A 14,881-nucleotide genomic window follows, 5' to 3' on the forward strand; every position below is an offset into this window, starting at 1 on the left:
CTCCAGAGTGTTTGACTTGATTCAAATTAAAGTCCAGCTCAGGGTCTCTGAGCAGGTTTTACATCTTTAGTCCAGGAGGGTCCAGAAGCTGGACGGTCTCCAGACCAGGACTCAGTGTGGTTTAGGCTTCACTCAGGTCCTGTCTCCTCTTCTGTCAGTATGACTTTAACAGCTCAGATAAATGTTTATCTCCCTGCATGTTCCCACCACACTGGTCCTGGTCCTGGTCCTGGTCTTGAAGAGTCCAGTCTGAGGATTTTCCCTCTGAGCAGGTCTTTAAAAACTCACCATGTCACATTAGATGTGAAACGTAGAAAGAGTGTGAGGTTCTGACTGCAGGACGACCTGGAACCAGGACTCAGGAACCAGGACTCAGAGAGGAAACGTGGGTCAGGCTGGACTCTGGGGGGGGAGAGGGGCTCATCCTGAGGGTGAAGTCCTGCTTTGTTCCAGCTTCCTATTCAAAAAACGACCAGGTGACCAGCAGGAGGACTGGGAAACACCTGCTATTGATTGATTGATTGATTGATTGAGTTCCTTGTGCAGGGCTCCAGCTTCATGTTGGGGGAGGAGCTGGGCCTCCAGAGCCCCGCCCCCTCCCTGCAGGATTCCTCTTACCTATCAGCGAAGGCGGGGCCAAGTGGAGAGCTGGGGGAGGAGCTGGACCTGAGTTTTCTACCTGATGAACTCAGTACACAGGATGACACAGGTATGACATCACTGACCAGAGGGACTGAAGTGGGGGTGGGGGGGGTGGGGGGTCATGGTCTCTGGACCCTGTAGGTCTTTAACTGTGCGGTTCTCCTCCAGCTGAAGCAGCAGACAGTCACACTGCTGCTCTGGACATGTCTCAGGACAGCGGCATCTGTCTGGACTACAACTCCCAGGATTCCACAGCAGCTGACACCCAGCAGGGGGCGTCCACCTCAGGGCTGGGAACCAGTGCCTCGCCCTTCTGTCCCATGACCCCTATGACCCCCATGACGCCCATGACCCCTGTGACCGAGAGGTCAGGAATCATCCCACAGTTACAGTAGGTCTAGATACTACTGATACTGCAGTACTGTTACTGATACTGCAGTACTGATACTGTGGTACTGTTACTGATACTGTTGCACTGCTACTGCAGTACTGATACTGCAGTACCGATATTGTAGTACTGATACTGTAGTACTGTTACTGCAGTACTGATACTGTATTAGTGATACTTAAGTATTGATAACAGTACTTTTGAGATTCATGGCATAAAAAAATATTTGATCCAGTACATCATCATCATCATCATCATCATCATCATCATCATCATCATCATCATACAAACTCAGGAAAATGTCATAAAAATCTCTCAGGACATGAACCTTTATTTTGGTTGAACCAGCTGTGGGCCAGCACTGACTGACGGATGACTGATGAGTGGTCAATGATGATGGATGGATGACAGATGTCGGATGTTGTGTCCCCATCACGTGTCTTAAAAAGAGACTGAAACTACAACTTGTGGATTCAAATGAGTTTATTTGCAAAGAAACTGAACAACCCAGAATGACTGTCTTTATAAAAAGCACCTGTTCCAGGTAATTCCTCAGGGAACAGCTGGAGGAAAATATTTTAAGGATTATGCTGAGTTCAGGTGATCTGTGAAAGTGTGACAAGCCAGTTTTCAGACTGCTGCTCAGTGTTGCGTTCACATGCTGCTGTGTATAAACTAAAGTGAGATGAGGCTTTGGACTCGTCTGTCAGGAAGCTCTCTGACCTTCGGCTCTTGTGTTTGTAGGAACATCGTCTCCACAGTCAACCTGGGTTGTCCCCTGGACCTGAAGTTCATCGCCCTGCAAGCCAGAAATGCAGAGTACAACCCAAAGGTCTGAAGCCTGAGGTTCCACTGTCAGTCTTCAAAAGTTTGGAACAGAGGAGCTGATCTGTTGCTCCCAGTCTCAGCAGCTCGCTGTTTCTTGTTGTTGTGTTTCAGCGCTTTGCAGCCGTCATCATGAGGATCCGTGAGCCTCGAACCACAGCGCTGATCTTCAGCTCAGGGAAGATGGTCTGTACCGGAGCCAAGAGGTCAGTCTGACACTTCCTGCCTTTTTCTCCTGAAAGAATTTAAACCTAATGTAACTTGTCTTCATCATTGGCTCTAATTGTGTCTCCACCATTATTCAACCACCATGGAGACCTGGGGAAAAGTTTAAACTCTGTTCAAGCCCTTTCTTGGTTTGAATCCTGTCTCACTGGCGACAGTTTATCCCATCCCCAAGGATCAGTGCTGGGACCCTCCTCTTCATAATAACCACCACCTCCTCGGGTCCAGTTCTCCTCTCACACCTTCTCACATCACCGATATGCAGACGACACCCAACTATACCTGTGGTTCCCTCCAGGTGACCTCAGTCTGTCCCTGTGGACATCAGTCTGTCTCCTCATGGATGAAGGAACTGAACTCTTCATCATATCAACATCATCATCTCCTCTTCATCTCTGACCCCAACCAAGGTCCAGAGAGACCTGGAGTCATGTTTGAGGACCAGCTCTCCTTCTCAGACCAGGTTGTCTCTGTCTCCAGGTCCTGACTCTTTGTTCTGTACAACATCAGAAACATCAGGTCTGACCTGACTCAGTCCTCCACCCAGATCCTGGTCCAGGTCCTGGTTCTCTCTCACCTCTTCTGACAGACTTCCCTTCACTCACTGTGAAACCCTGACAGATGGTCCAGAAGCAGCAGCCAGTCTGGCCTGGACCTCCACCAACTCCCCCTGACCTTGAACCAGACCCAGTCTCTGCTGCTGCCTTCAGAGAGACTCTGGGTCTGAGCTCAGTCCTTCAGCCTGATGCTCCTTCTCCTCCACTGAGCTCCTCTGATGAACGTGGTCTGTCATCACCATCCTGCACACAGACGGTCTCAGTCCAGACTGTTCTGGTCTGTGGTTCCTGATGGTGGAAGCAGCTCCTGAAGCCTCCTCTCCTCAGAGAGCTCCTCCTCTCCTCACTCCTCTAACCCCCCCACATGTCTGACCAGCTCTGACTCTGACTCTCAGGTCACTTCTTCACCTGCTCTCCTTCACTGATGAAACAGATGTAGAACTGAGTTACTCAGTTATGTTTAATGTGATGAGACTGACTGAAGCTCACACTGTCACGTTTTAAAGTCCAGGTTATAAAAAGATGAGGTTCCAGGTTGGTGAGGTCCTGCAGTGGAGAGATAAAGATGTGACTGTGCTGGACGATGTTTGTTTCCACTTTATTAACCCTCTTCTGGCCTCTGGGTGTGTTTGAGTGAGGAGCAGTCACGGCTGGCAGCCAGGAAGTACGCCCGGGTGGTGCAGAAACTCGGCTTTCCCGCTCGCTTCCTGGACTTTAAGATCCAGAACATGGTGGCCAGCTGTGACGTCTGTTTCCCCATCAGACTGGAAGGACTGGTCCTGACCCACCAGCAGTTCAGCAGGTAACACTGACTCCTGTCATTCATTGGTCAGGAGGCGAGGTTAGCCTGGCTTAGCACAAAGACTGCAAGCAGGAGGAAACTGTGAGCCTCCAACACATCACTGCAGCGTTTTAAAAAGTTCTCTGTGAAATCAATGAAATTCAGTGACATCGCTGCAGAAGCTTCTCTCAGCACAGATCTGCCAATGACCTTTGAACTTTTACTCAACTTTGTTTCAAATGTTGTTAACCTCCATCCTGTTGTTAGGTTTAGTCAAGCTAATGGACAGAAGCTAGAACTTAGGGTTATCTTATGTTACACTAGCTTAGGGTTAGTTTATGTTATGTTAGCTTAGAGTTAGCATAGGTTACATCACTTAGTTTATGATACATTGGCATATTTCTATACTTTACAAACAATGTAAGACACACACACACACACACACACCATTAAATGAGAAATAAAAACAATAAGAGGAAATGAGGAAACACTGATGACTGGAAATCATAAAGATAAAAACTCAAACAGGAGGATGTATTAAAGTGAGAAAAACTAGAAATAATAAAAACAGTGGTTAGGGGGTGTACCACGACGCTCTTAGCAGGCAGTCACCGGTTCGACTCCCGACCAGTCCGACTCTTTCCTGCACGTCATTCCTCTCTCTGCCCCCTTTCCTCTCAGTCTTCACTGTTCTATAATAAAGGCACAAAAAGGCCCAAAAAAAAAAGCCAAAAGAGAGGAGATGTGTGGAAGTGAATAAAACCAGAAATAATAATGAACTAGCTTGAAATGATTTTGTGTAAAACTGCAAATCTGTTTTATGAACTCATTAGTGGACAGTTGTGGAACGCCGTTCTGGGTCATTCCACCATCTTTAACTGCTGGTTATTACATAATTCAGCTTTATTTAAACACAGAACTGAGACTGATGGAACATGTTTGTGTCTCCAGTTACGAACCAGAGCTGTTTCCAGGCCTCATCTACCGGATGGTGAAACCTCGTATCGTCCTGCTCATCTTTGTGTCTGGGAAGGTGGTTCTGACCGGTAATGAAACTCAGTATCTCCACGTGGTCACATGGTGCAGACGAGGAACAGACGGAGGGTTGAGTTCAGCGTCACCAAATACTCATGAACAACCATGGTCTTATCCACACTAACAGATATTTTCCCCCAACATTTAAAAAGATTCTGTCACACAAATGAATACCTGTACTCATGAAGACAAGCGTGCTGAGTCAGAGCTGGTGATCCAGATCCAGAACCTGTGTGTCCAGCTCAGGGTTGGGGTTGTGTTGGTGACCTACAGCAGATGTGTTAGTGTGGACAAGACCTTAGTCTGAAACCACAGAGCTGTTGTCTGTACAATCTGATGCTTCAGCTCCAGTCAGCTGAGGAGGGGTTTTAGCTAAATGCTAACGGCTACGTTTTAGTGTTGAGTGTTGTTTACTTGCAGTAAGTGGTTCTCATAATTAGGCTGCCAGAGGAAGACGGTAGTTTTCTCTTTCTCTTTTTTTTTAAAGTTATTTATTTTGGCCTTTTAATGCCATCTGATAATGATGATCTGATAATTATGAAATACATATTATAATATGGTGATGATAATGGGATAGATTTTTTCTCTGAATCAATTTCCTCATAACTTGTTGAAATAAAGTTGTAAGTCATTGAGTTGTGTGTTAAATTCCAGGAGCTAAAGAACGAGCTGAGATCTACGAAGCGTTTGAGAACATTTATCCGATCCTGAGAGGCTTCAGGAAACAGTGAGGACGACAGCGCTCCTGGTCACTTGTAAATAGACTGTGTGTGTGTGTGTGTGTGTGTGTGTGTGTGTGTGTGTGTGTGTGTGTGTGTGTGTGTGTGTGTGTGTGTGTGTGTGTGTTACTTTGTTATGCAGCAGGGTTGTGGATGATAAATGAGTCAGCTGCAGAGAAAACTTCTGTTGATTTAAAGTGATTTAGTTTCATCTTCGGACTCAGACATTAGTGTGAGCTCAGGGATCAGGGGACAAATCAAACTGCTGCATCAGTGACTTTAATATTGACGACTGATGATGAAGGTTTAATAAAGTCTCCCTGATGGTTTAACTTGGACGTAAACCCATGTAAAACAGTCTGTCTCTCACGGCTGGAGACTGTGCTGTGTGAATAAAATGATCACTAAGATTCTTTCTGTTGTATATTTCACAGCTGTAGATGTTTTCAGTGAGTGATGTATATGAAACGTATGGAAGCTCATTTCTGTCAGGAAAAGAAGAAAAAGATGAAATGTTTGAGATGACAAAAAATAAAACACTCACGTTAAATTAATTAGGTCACAGCTTTGACTTCCTGTGTCAACATGATTTAATCTAGTGAGGAACCCCAGAAAGACTGAGAAAGCAAAAGTTGTTCCCACCGTGACCCTTCAGGGGCTCCGTAAATGTCATCATTTGACTTAATATAACTTTATTTATACAGCACATTTAAAAACAACTTACAACGTGCCTCATGAACTTGGACAAAAGAAAGAAAAAAATCAAAAATAACAAAACAGTTCAAATAAAAATAAATAATGGATAAAAATAATTTATGGCAGCCAAAGACCTTTCAGCCCTGGAGGAGAACTGACGGGACCTTCGGGCAGGTGAGCACCAGGTGAGCCAGTGGCGGGGGGCCCAGACTCTGGGATGGCCCCTGGTCATCTGAGCGCTGCAGCTTAGATCCCCCCCCCTGTGTCTGTCTCCCACAGTCCCCTTCACTGGACCTCAGTTACTGACTTATAAACGTGGTAATTTGTCATGACTGACGTCAGTGTTGTACCTGGGGGACGGAAGCCTGTGAGGGCGCTGACTCACTGAGATCGAGGATTTTCTCTCGTTAGTTTAACGGTTTATTTTCGTCTCTAACTTTTAACTTTGCGTTTAGTTTTGCGCGGTGAACCTGGTTTCTTTAACTCCGCCCTAACGCCTACGTCATTACATAAACAAACCCGTCACGTTTTTAGAGGAAACCGGAAGTGGCGGACTCATCGTCTGCGCGTCAAAACAACAACATTGGTGTCGGTCCGTTAGAAATATGTTTAAAACATGTCAGCGACATCACAGAGACTCTAGCGGCCAGACGGTGCTCATGGAGCCGTAGAGAGCGCTGGGCCCAGCAGCTTCTTCCCTCTGGCGTTAACTGGTTTGAATTTAACGTTAGCTTAGCTTTAGCCGAGCTCTTCTCCATGGCGTCCTCGGCGGGACTCCCGCCGCTCGGCCCGGACCGAGCCGCTTCATCCCCCGGCTCTCATTCCGGGGGCAGGCCTGCTCTCCGGCCGCATCACCCCCATCCGGCTCACTCGACCCCGGGCTGTGTGATGGTGGAGTCGGTGGACGACGCGGAGGGTCTGTATGTGGCTGTGGAGCGGTGCCCCCTGTGCAGCACCTCCCGCCGCAGGCTCACCTGTGCCCGGTGCGTCCAGGCCGGGGACTTCGTGTACTTTGACGGGAGGAACACAGAGAGGTAAAGTTCAGTGTTTGGTCCTGAGGTCTGACAGACTTCAGTATGTGCTCCCGTCTTTTCATTGTCAATGCCGAACTTTGTGGCCAGATTTGACATTTTTAATTTTACCTAAATTTTCCTACTCACTCTTTCAGTCTACCAGATTATATAAGTGTCAGGATGAAAATATGAACCCTCTTTACTGTTCGGCAGACATTTCAGTACCTGAAACCACATTACTCTCACAAAATCTGAAACGTTTTCTAGTTCATCCACCACGTTTGCACCTGACCAAACGTAGTTGTTCTGGTCGAAGATAAAAGGTACTGACCGGTTTACCAGTAGTAGGTTGGTTATATTAAAGTAATAATCGTCGATAGGTGTATTACATGCATGCCGAATCGAAAAGTGAATCATTCTAATGAGAACATTAAAGTTATATCGTTATACATATTTATTTTCGGGTATAAAATCCACGTTAAATTGATAATTTATGTTTTTATACATAGAAGCGTCTCTTGTTAACGTCAGATTCAGTAGTACAGACGAATTCAGTTTAACTTAGGGCGTTTTTGTAAAAGTTATAGGGCAAAACTGGCAAAGATTTTTTTTCAAATAAATTCATTAATAATCTGATCGCATCGACCCATTACTATCAGTTCGTGCTAGTTAGCATTAGCAGCTAACACTCCTCGGTTGTAGCAGCGGGTATTTGACTTTGGGCAGTTAGCTTGTTCTCTGTGTGGTGATGTTATTGTGTCCAGGCTGCTGGTTTATTAGACGCTGTTAGCTGTTAGCTTCCCACTGCTGAGTCAGCCTGTAACTCGGTGTTAGTTTGGCTAGGTTAGCTGCCCTGCTACAGTTACACAAACCCAAAATAACTTTGTCCCCATAGTTTTCATGCCTGGGAACAGTTTCTCAAACTGGGCCCCGGGGACCTCCAGGGGTCAAATCCACAGCTCAGCCGCTCTGAAGTTTAAGATGTTGTTTAAATGATTAATTTTCTAATAGACTGTTTTCTGACTGTTTGTATTTTGTCTGCAGATACATAGAAAAGTTGGAACGGCTGAAGAAGCTGAAGGAGGAGAAGGAGCAGCTGCAGCAGAGGTGAAGTAACAGCTGCCGGTGACAGTGCACCTCAGCACCATATATTTACTGTATATATGTGATCTGAGAAAGACAGGATGAAGTCTGGGGCTCATCTCGATATCAGTGCTGATAAAATGACACAGCTGTGTGGAGCCGTGTGTCGGTATCAGTCCAAACAGCTGTGGTAACTGAACTGTTCCCTCCTCACAGAGTCCTCCAGGCCATGGACAAGAAGCTGCAGGCTGACGAGATGGTGAGTCTGTTACCTTTACCTGGGTCAGGTGCTGTGAAGCAGCTCAGCGTGAGACACTTGTGTTTCCTCCTGCTATGATCTGTGAAACAATAAGTGACAACAATAAATATGAGCAAATGAAAACAGTAAAATTATTACACGGTGTCAATGAATTACTTTGTGCTCAAGTGCAAACAATGTGTTTTATTAAAGAGGAAAGTTTTTTAGTCCTTTAATGTGTTTTAGACTCAGTTAGTCTTTTAACTTCCTGTCCACTCTGTGTCACGTTGTTGAAGTTGACCTGTGCTGTTTGTGACCACATTCACCTGCACTGGAGCTCAGTGTCCTGTTTTACAATCTAATGAGCAGCGTGAAGGACACTTCTGCTGCAACAGTCTCGTCAGCTCAGTCCTGATGGTCTGTACCGAAGCAGCTCCTCTCCTACATGGTGAGGCCTGAACCTGGAGCAGCTGAGTTCAGTTCAAAGACTGAACACTGAGCCTTTGGAGCTAAGACGTGTAATTGTACCAACTGTGTGTAGGAGCTTTGAAGTACAGAGGAAACCAGATTGACTTCAGACCATGTGTTTGTAGACGGATGTCACTGCTCAAAGCAGCAGCTGATTCTCTTCCGTCGACGTCCACGAGGACATGATTAAAAACATGCAGCGGTTTCACCTCACCAAGCGTCAACATGACGTGGTGAGAAAGAGTTTCAGGTGATGAGAGAGGGCGTCAGGACAGAGTGAAGGACAGGTCAGACAGGATGAAGTGACGAGCTGCTGTTTCCTCAGAAATGGAAGCTCATGTCGTGTAAGATGAAGATCGAGCAGCTGAAGGACGCGGTGGCCTGGGGCGACGAGGAGGTGAAGAGCGGTGAGTCTGTCTGCAGGCTGTAACACCTGTGGAGGTCACGTGACAGTCTGTGTCACACCCCCCTTTCTCCTCCTCCTGCAGACAAAGACCTGCTCCTGCGCTCTCAGGAGGAGGGCCAGCGGCTGCAGCGTCGGGCCGGACGTCACCAGGAGAAACGGGACAAAATCGAGCGTCACAACCGTCGTCTGGGGGAGCTGCTGGAGAGACGCAGCCGGGAGCTGCAGAGCAGACTGAGTCAGCTGGCTGCGCTGAGGCGGGAACACATCCTGGAGCTCACCACACACATCCTACCCACACAGGAGGAGAAACAGGGCAGCAGGTGAGACACACCTGAGCTCTGACAGTAACACACCTGAGCAGTGATACAAACAGTAAAATGATTGAAACAATAAATATCACCAGCATATTAACATATATATAAAATCCTAATTACAGGTGCTGTTTGAGGTCAGTGGTAATTGTCAGTCTCTTGTGTCAGTGCAGATGCAGGTGCACCAGCAGTCATACATCCCACCTTCGTATATACCTGTTCCATACCTGTTCCGTTTTTGTGTAGATCATTTCTCAGCCTTTCATTTCCCTGAATCTTGGATCATTTCTGGCCAGGTGTCTGCTGCAGGTGGGTCGGTCTGTCAACATTACGAGTGATTGCTTTTTTCCTGCTGCTGTGAATATTTTCAAGAGATATCTATCGTTTCCTTCGGCAGATCATGTGCGTGTCAGTAGTATCTGCAGCCTCAAAATCTTCTGTTAGTCTCCCAGAATGTTTTGTGAATGGTGGTCAGTCTCCTCACACCCACAGCTCCAGCAACAAGCATGGCTCTGCAGCACTTGACGTGTTTTCATCTCAGGAGGAATGAAAACACGTAGAGATTCTTCTGACTAAATTCACCCCAGTAAACAGAACGAGGAAATGGTCTCAAATGTTTTCACATTGTTGTGGGGAAATCGTGTCGTTTCTTTTCCCATTTCTCTTTAATATAATTTGTGTTGGTTCCTCCACCATTTGTAATTCCTTGATGAAGTTGAAATTATTGCTTTCGATCCTCCAGTATATGCTCGTGTAATCAATTGTTAGGTTTTGTATATGTCTCACTTTTATTGATTTCTTTTCAGAAATATTGACGTAGCTGTAAATATAAGTCAGGCTTTTCCAGGTTGTATTTTTCTCTTAGTATTTGAAAACTTTGTAACTTGTTCTTTTCAATCACTCCACAATAAGTAGAGATTCTTCTACTGATCCAGTAGTTAAACCAGTTTGAATTCTGTGTCATGTACAAGTGTTTTTATCTGAGCCCATAAGTTTTTGTTTTACAACATCAAACCAGGTAAACGGGGTAAATGAAACCAAGACCAACCTCTGATAAATATCCTCTGATCTCCAGTCATTGCTTCTATTGGAATATTCTTACATATTCTCTCCATCTCTTTCCACTTGGCCTCATATCTCCTGTCACACCACAGACTTACATTCATCTGGGCAGGAAGTTGTTTCATGTTTTTTCCTGTTGTTTTAACATGTTTTTTTCTTCTGGTTTTGTGTCTCGTTATGAAGACGGTAAATTAATTAGACTAATTTAACCAGGAGTTTCATCACTGTTTGTTTGTTTGTTTGTTAAATCTTTAATCAGATTTATTGATAATGAGACGAAGAAGTAAAATAATGAACCACCTGTTGTCTGTCCCTGTGTTTGTGGGTCAGAGACCCCGCGGACGTGGTGGCGGAGTGCGACCCGGTGTTGACCTCCAGCACGGTGAGCGAGCTGGCCGAAGCCCGGAGGACCACATACCTGTCAGGACGCTGGATCTGGGACGACCAGAACGGAGAGACCAGCATCAGCATCACGGGACCCCCTGTCACCCTGCCCAGCAACGGAGACTGCTCCGCCTACTACAGCTGGGTGGAGGAGAAGAGCACCAGTCAGGGCCCAGGTGAGGAGGGGGGCGGGCAGTCCAGTCCACATGACCAGGACTCGTGCAGGATAAAGGTTCCCAGCTGCCCTGAACACATCAGTCAGTCACCTTCAGTTCATTATGAAACCAGGTCATTATCTGTCAGACTCGTGGATGACTGGGTGGAGCTCTGGGTCACCTACACACCTGTACAGGTGTGTGTTAGATGTAGGTTTGTTTGTGGTGCTCCCAGTCAGCTACAGGTGAGTTGAGCTGTGATCAGCTGATCTGAGCCCAGCTGCTGTGTCCCCCGTCTGAATGTGGTCTGACCTTTGACCTCCTGTGTGTTGCAGAGCTGGACCACATTAACCCGGCTCACACCATCAGCGCCGCCCTCTGCTACGCCACTCAGCTTGTCACCATCCTGTCCCACATCCTGGACGTCAACCTGCCCAAGAAGCTGTGCAACAGGTAGGAAACTGCTGCTCCCTTCACTTCCAGAGTGCTGTCAGGAAACGGGAGCATCAGGTGGTTACGTGTGTGTGATGATTAACGGTGACCCTGTTTGTCCTCAGTGAGTTCTGTGGAGAGAACCTGAGCAGATACCGCTTCACCAGAGCTCTGAGCAAACTCAACACCAACGTCCTCCACCTCTGCTTCTCACAGGTGAGACAGAGACAACACTGCCACCACTCAGCTCACTGTCAGCTCTCACAAACCGATGATGGGTCCACGTTAGCTCTTCAGATTTTATTGTTTAACCAATGCTTCAGCACCAGGTCAATGCCAAACTGTGAACGCGACCTGTTTTTCTACAGAACTGTAGGGACAAAGATGTCTGACGAGGGCAGTGTCACAACGTTACAACTGTTCTAGTCTGACAACGAACCAGAAGAGAAGAAGAAGACAGGCACAGTAAACAACAACAACAACACAAGTTGTAGAAGTTGTCAACATGTTCATGTCCTGAGATGTTACCGTCTGTGACACTGACCTCTGTTGTAGCTCCACACACAACCTTCACACAGGCTAACGTTAGCTTGTTTAGCCTAATGTTAGCTTGTTTAGGCTAACATTAGCTTGTTTAGCTGTTTTACTCCTCCCCCTATGTGTTGTAGAGTCACCGGTCTCACACACAGATCAGGATCAGTGTGAGTCTCTTAGAAACTTTGAGAAAAGATGCTTCGTACCAACTTCAGCTACTCGCCGTTTTCCAGCTGTCGTCCTGTCCAGAGAGCGGCAGGACGTACACAGCTGTCAGAGTGGAGGGAGACATAATGAGACACAACTAATGACCAGAACCAGCACAGTCTCCAGACCTGAACCTGAGCAGTTGGTCTGGACCGGATTCACATCAGTGGAACTTCAGCGACAGAGTCAGACACAGTGGAGGTGTAGGTGACCTTTGACCTGTATACAAAGATCATCTCTAACATCAGTCCAGCTGTGACGTTCAGGAGTCAACAGTTTAGACGAATTCAAACATCAGAAAGAGACAGATCATTGATTTATTTCTCTTAGTACATGTCATTTAAGTGTATTTCTAACAGGTGTGTGTGTGTGTGTGTGTGTGTGTGTGTGTGTGTGTGTGTGTGTGTGTGTGTGTGTGTGTGTGTGTGTGTGTGCGCGCGCGCGCGTGCGTGCGTGCGTGCGCGTGCGTGCACAGCATGTGGATAGTGAGAAGCTCCACCCTCATCACACTCTGAGGAACATCATGTTTCTGGTTTCCCCCGACAACGCCAACCTGGGCAGGTGAGATACACCTGTCTGTCTCTGACACTCCAGACGGCACGAACCAGTGAGAACCCAGTTCAGTCTAGTCCAGTTTAGTCCAGTTCAGTCCAGTTCAGTCTGGGCTTCAGGTGTCATCAGATGAGCTGGACTAGACCAGGTGTGGGTCCAGTGATCCAGTGTTGTGTGTTGGGTTCAGGACCGGTCCGTTCGAGGTGAGCGCTGACCTGGAGGAGTCGATGGAGTTTGTGGAGCCCGAGGCGGCGGGACCGGCGGAGGAGAGCGGGGACGAGGCGGTGACGGATGAGGAGACAGACCTGGGGACGGACTGGGAGACGGTACCCAGTCCACGATTCTGTGACATCCCATCACAGGTAGGAACACCTGAGACAAACAGACACACACACACACACTGCTGCTCTGAAGTGTGTGTGTGTCAGACTCTGAGGAAACAGGAAGTTGACTTTATGTGGTTGTCTTAGTCTGTCTTGATATTGTTGTGACTCTTGACCAATCACAGTCGAGTTGAGTGATTGATTGATTGTCCACCTCTCCCAATAAAAAAACAAAGGTAACACAACAAACAACAGGTGAAGTAGATTGCTGGAGCAGCAGCAGCTCAATGTCACTTCCTGTCTGGTGGTTTTCAAAGTTAAAGCTGTTGTTTGGTAACATCTCCTCCTCTTCCTCTTGTCCTCCTCCAGTCCATGGATCTTTCCCAGAGTGCACTGCAGGTGTCCCAGCCCTCTGCCAACACTGGCGGGATGATCTCGTCCGCCGCTGCTTCTGTCACCTCCTGGTTCAGAGCTTACACCGGCCAGCGCTGATCGACCCAGACCGAGACCAGCCAGGACCGGACCAGCTCACATCAGGACTCCTGGGGTCAGAGGTCAGGCTGGAGACGAGACTCTACTGACAGTAGAAACATCAGACTTTGTGCTTCGCAGCCTCCTGGAGCTGAACCAGAAGATCAGGACCATGTGTGCGTCGGACCACGTCAACACACGTGATCTGACCCACATCCATCGTTTCTTGTGCAGCTCACACACACACACCAGCATTTTCTGCAGCAACGTGACACAAACTGAAAAACGAACCAGACCAGGTTCTTAAAATCCTGAACAGGTTAAAGTGGACCAGCAGGCGGCAGGTGAACCAGGTCCAAGCACCCGACACACAGTGGTGTGTGTGTGTGTGTGTCTCCATCAAACACGCACACACACACACAGTGACTCGTCCTCACTGACGCTTTATTTTGAATGAAATGACTTCAGCTTCCTGGTGTTAACATCAGTATGTGAACATGTGATAACTGGTTTATTTTGTCCCAGTCTCATGGTCTGGACCCAGTCCTGGTTCAGATCCTTGGACCCGGTCCTGGTTCGGATCCTTGGACCCGGTCCTGGTTCAGATCTCTGCTGATGTGAAGTGTGAAACCTGAACACACAACAGGTGAAGTTTATGAAGACCAGATCCTCTAGAGAGAAGACGTCTCACTCTGATGGAGCTGTTGGAAACACTGTGGTTAACTGTTGTGTTACAGAGTGGAGCCTTTTCCCTCACAGAGGATCTTTGGGACAGTGACCATGGACATGAGGAGCTGCTTCCTGATTGGTCCGTGTGTGTGACCACACGTCCATCAACATGTTCCTGGATCAGTGTGATCAGACCTCAGTCTGAACTAATTAATTACATCTGATCACATGTTCAACCTGCAGCTGATGAAGCTGCTGATGTTTGATTGATCAGTTATTGGTTTTGTGAAATATAAGACGAGAATCAGATCAATCATCTGATCATTAAAACAGTTCACTGATTATTTTTCTGTCTGTTTCCATGACGTCTGTGTGTTCACCTGTCGACCTGTGTGTCTGCTCACCTGGTGCACAGCGTTCACACTGGACAGTCAATCAGAGTGAATCTGGTTTGTGGGACAGAAGCTGAATCCAGTCAGACCAGGTTCAGCTGTTGTACTGTACTGGACTCAGGAGCAGGTCGACCAGGGCTCAGACCTGGACCTGATCAGGTCTCGGTGTCTCTGAAGCAATAAGTGAAAAGACGTGTGAACGTTTCTCTGTTGGTTTCAAATAAAATCCACTTCCTGGTTTTGGTCCTTTGACAATGTTTTTATAAATTCACCTCAGATTTTATCACCTCAGGTTTCCACACAGGTAAGATTG

At 47.1% G+C, this 14,881-nt stretch overlaps 2 protein-coding genes across 6 annotated transcripts in view; both read left to right on the forward strand.

The window, feature by feature from the left end:
- The window catches only part of tbpl2 (TATA box binding protein like 2), a 5,933-nt gene extending 351 nt beyond the window's left edge, over positions 1-5,582 (forward strand). Inside the window, exons 2-8 of one of the 5 annotated variants that reach the window (XM_071498631.1) lie at positions 547-709; positions 811-1,033; positions 1,775-1,862; positions 1,970-2,061; positions 3,272-3,439; positions 4,370-4,464; positions 5,108-5,582. In XM_071498631.1, the coding sequence (XP_071354732.1) occupies positions 547-709; positions 811-1,033; positions 1,775-1,862; positions 1,970-2,061; positions 3,272-3,439; positions 4,370-4,464; positions 5,108-5,184 (906 nt within the window). In that variant the 3' untranslated portion in view covers positions 5,185-5,582. The other 4 variants (XM_071498633.1, XM_071498628.1, XM_071498629.1 and 1 more) reach the window with 4 other exon arrangements.
- Positions 5,583-6,227: 645 nt separating this feature from the next.
- atg14 (autophagy related 14) lies at positions 6,228-14,807 on the forward strand. The gene is made up of 11 exons (XM_071498622.1): positions 6,228-6,902; positions 7,926-7,988; positions 8,181-8,223; positions 8,996-9,077; positions 9,159-9,396; positions 10,780-11,009; positions 11,324-11,441; positions 11,546-11,636; positions 12,637-12,722; positions 12,901-13,075; positions 13,406-14,807. The coding sequence occupies exons 1-11, from the start codon at positions 6,625-6,627 to the stop codon at positions 13,526-13,528; spliced, it is 1,527 nt and encodes a 508-aa protein (XP_071354723.1). The 5' UTR covers positions 6,228-6,624; the 3' UTR covers positions 13,529-14,807.
- Positions 14,808-14,881: the final 74 nt, after the last annotated feature.

This window comes from Trachinotus anak, unplaced genomic scaffold (genome assembly GCF_046630095.1).
Source record: "Trachinotus anak isolate AG129_WGS33_773 ecotype Australia unplaced genomic scaffold, CSIRO_AGI_Tana_v1 ptg000015l, whole genome shotgun sequence".
Lineage (NCBI taxonomy): Eukaryota > Metazoa > Chordata > Actinopteri > Carangiformes > Carangidae > Trachinotus > Trachinotus anak.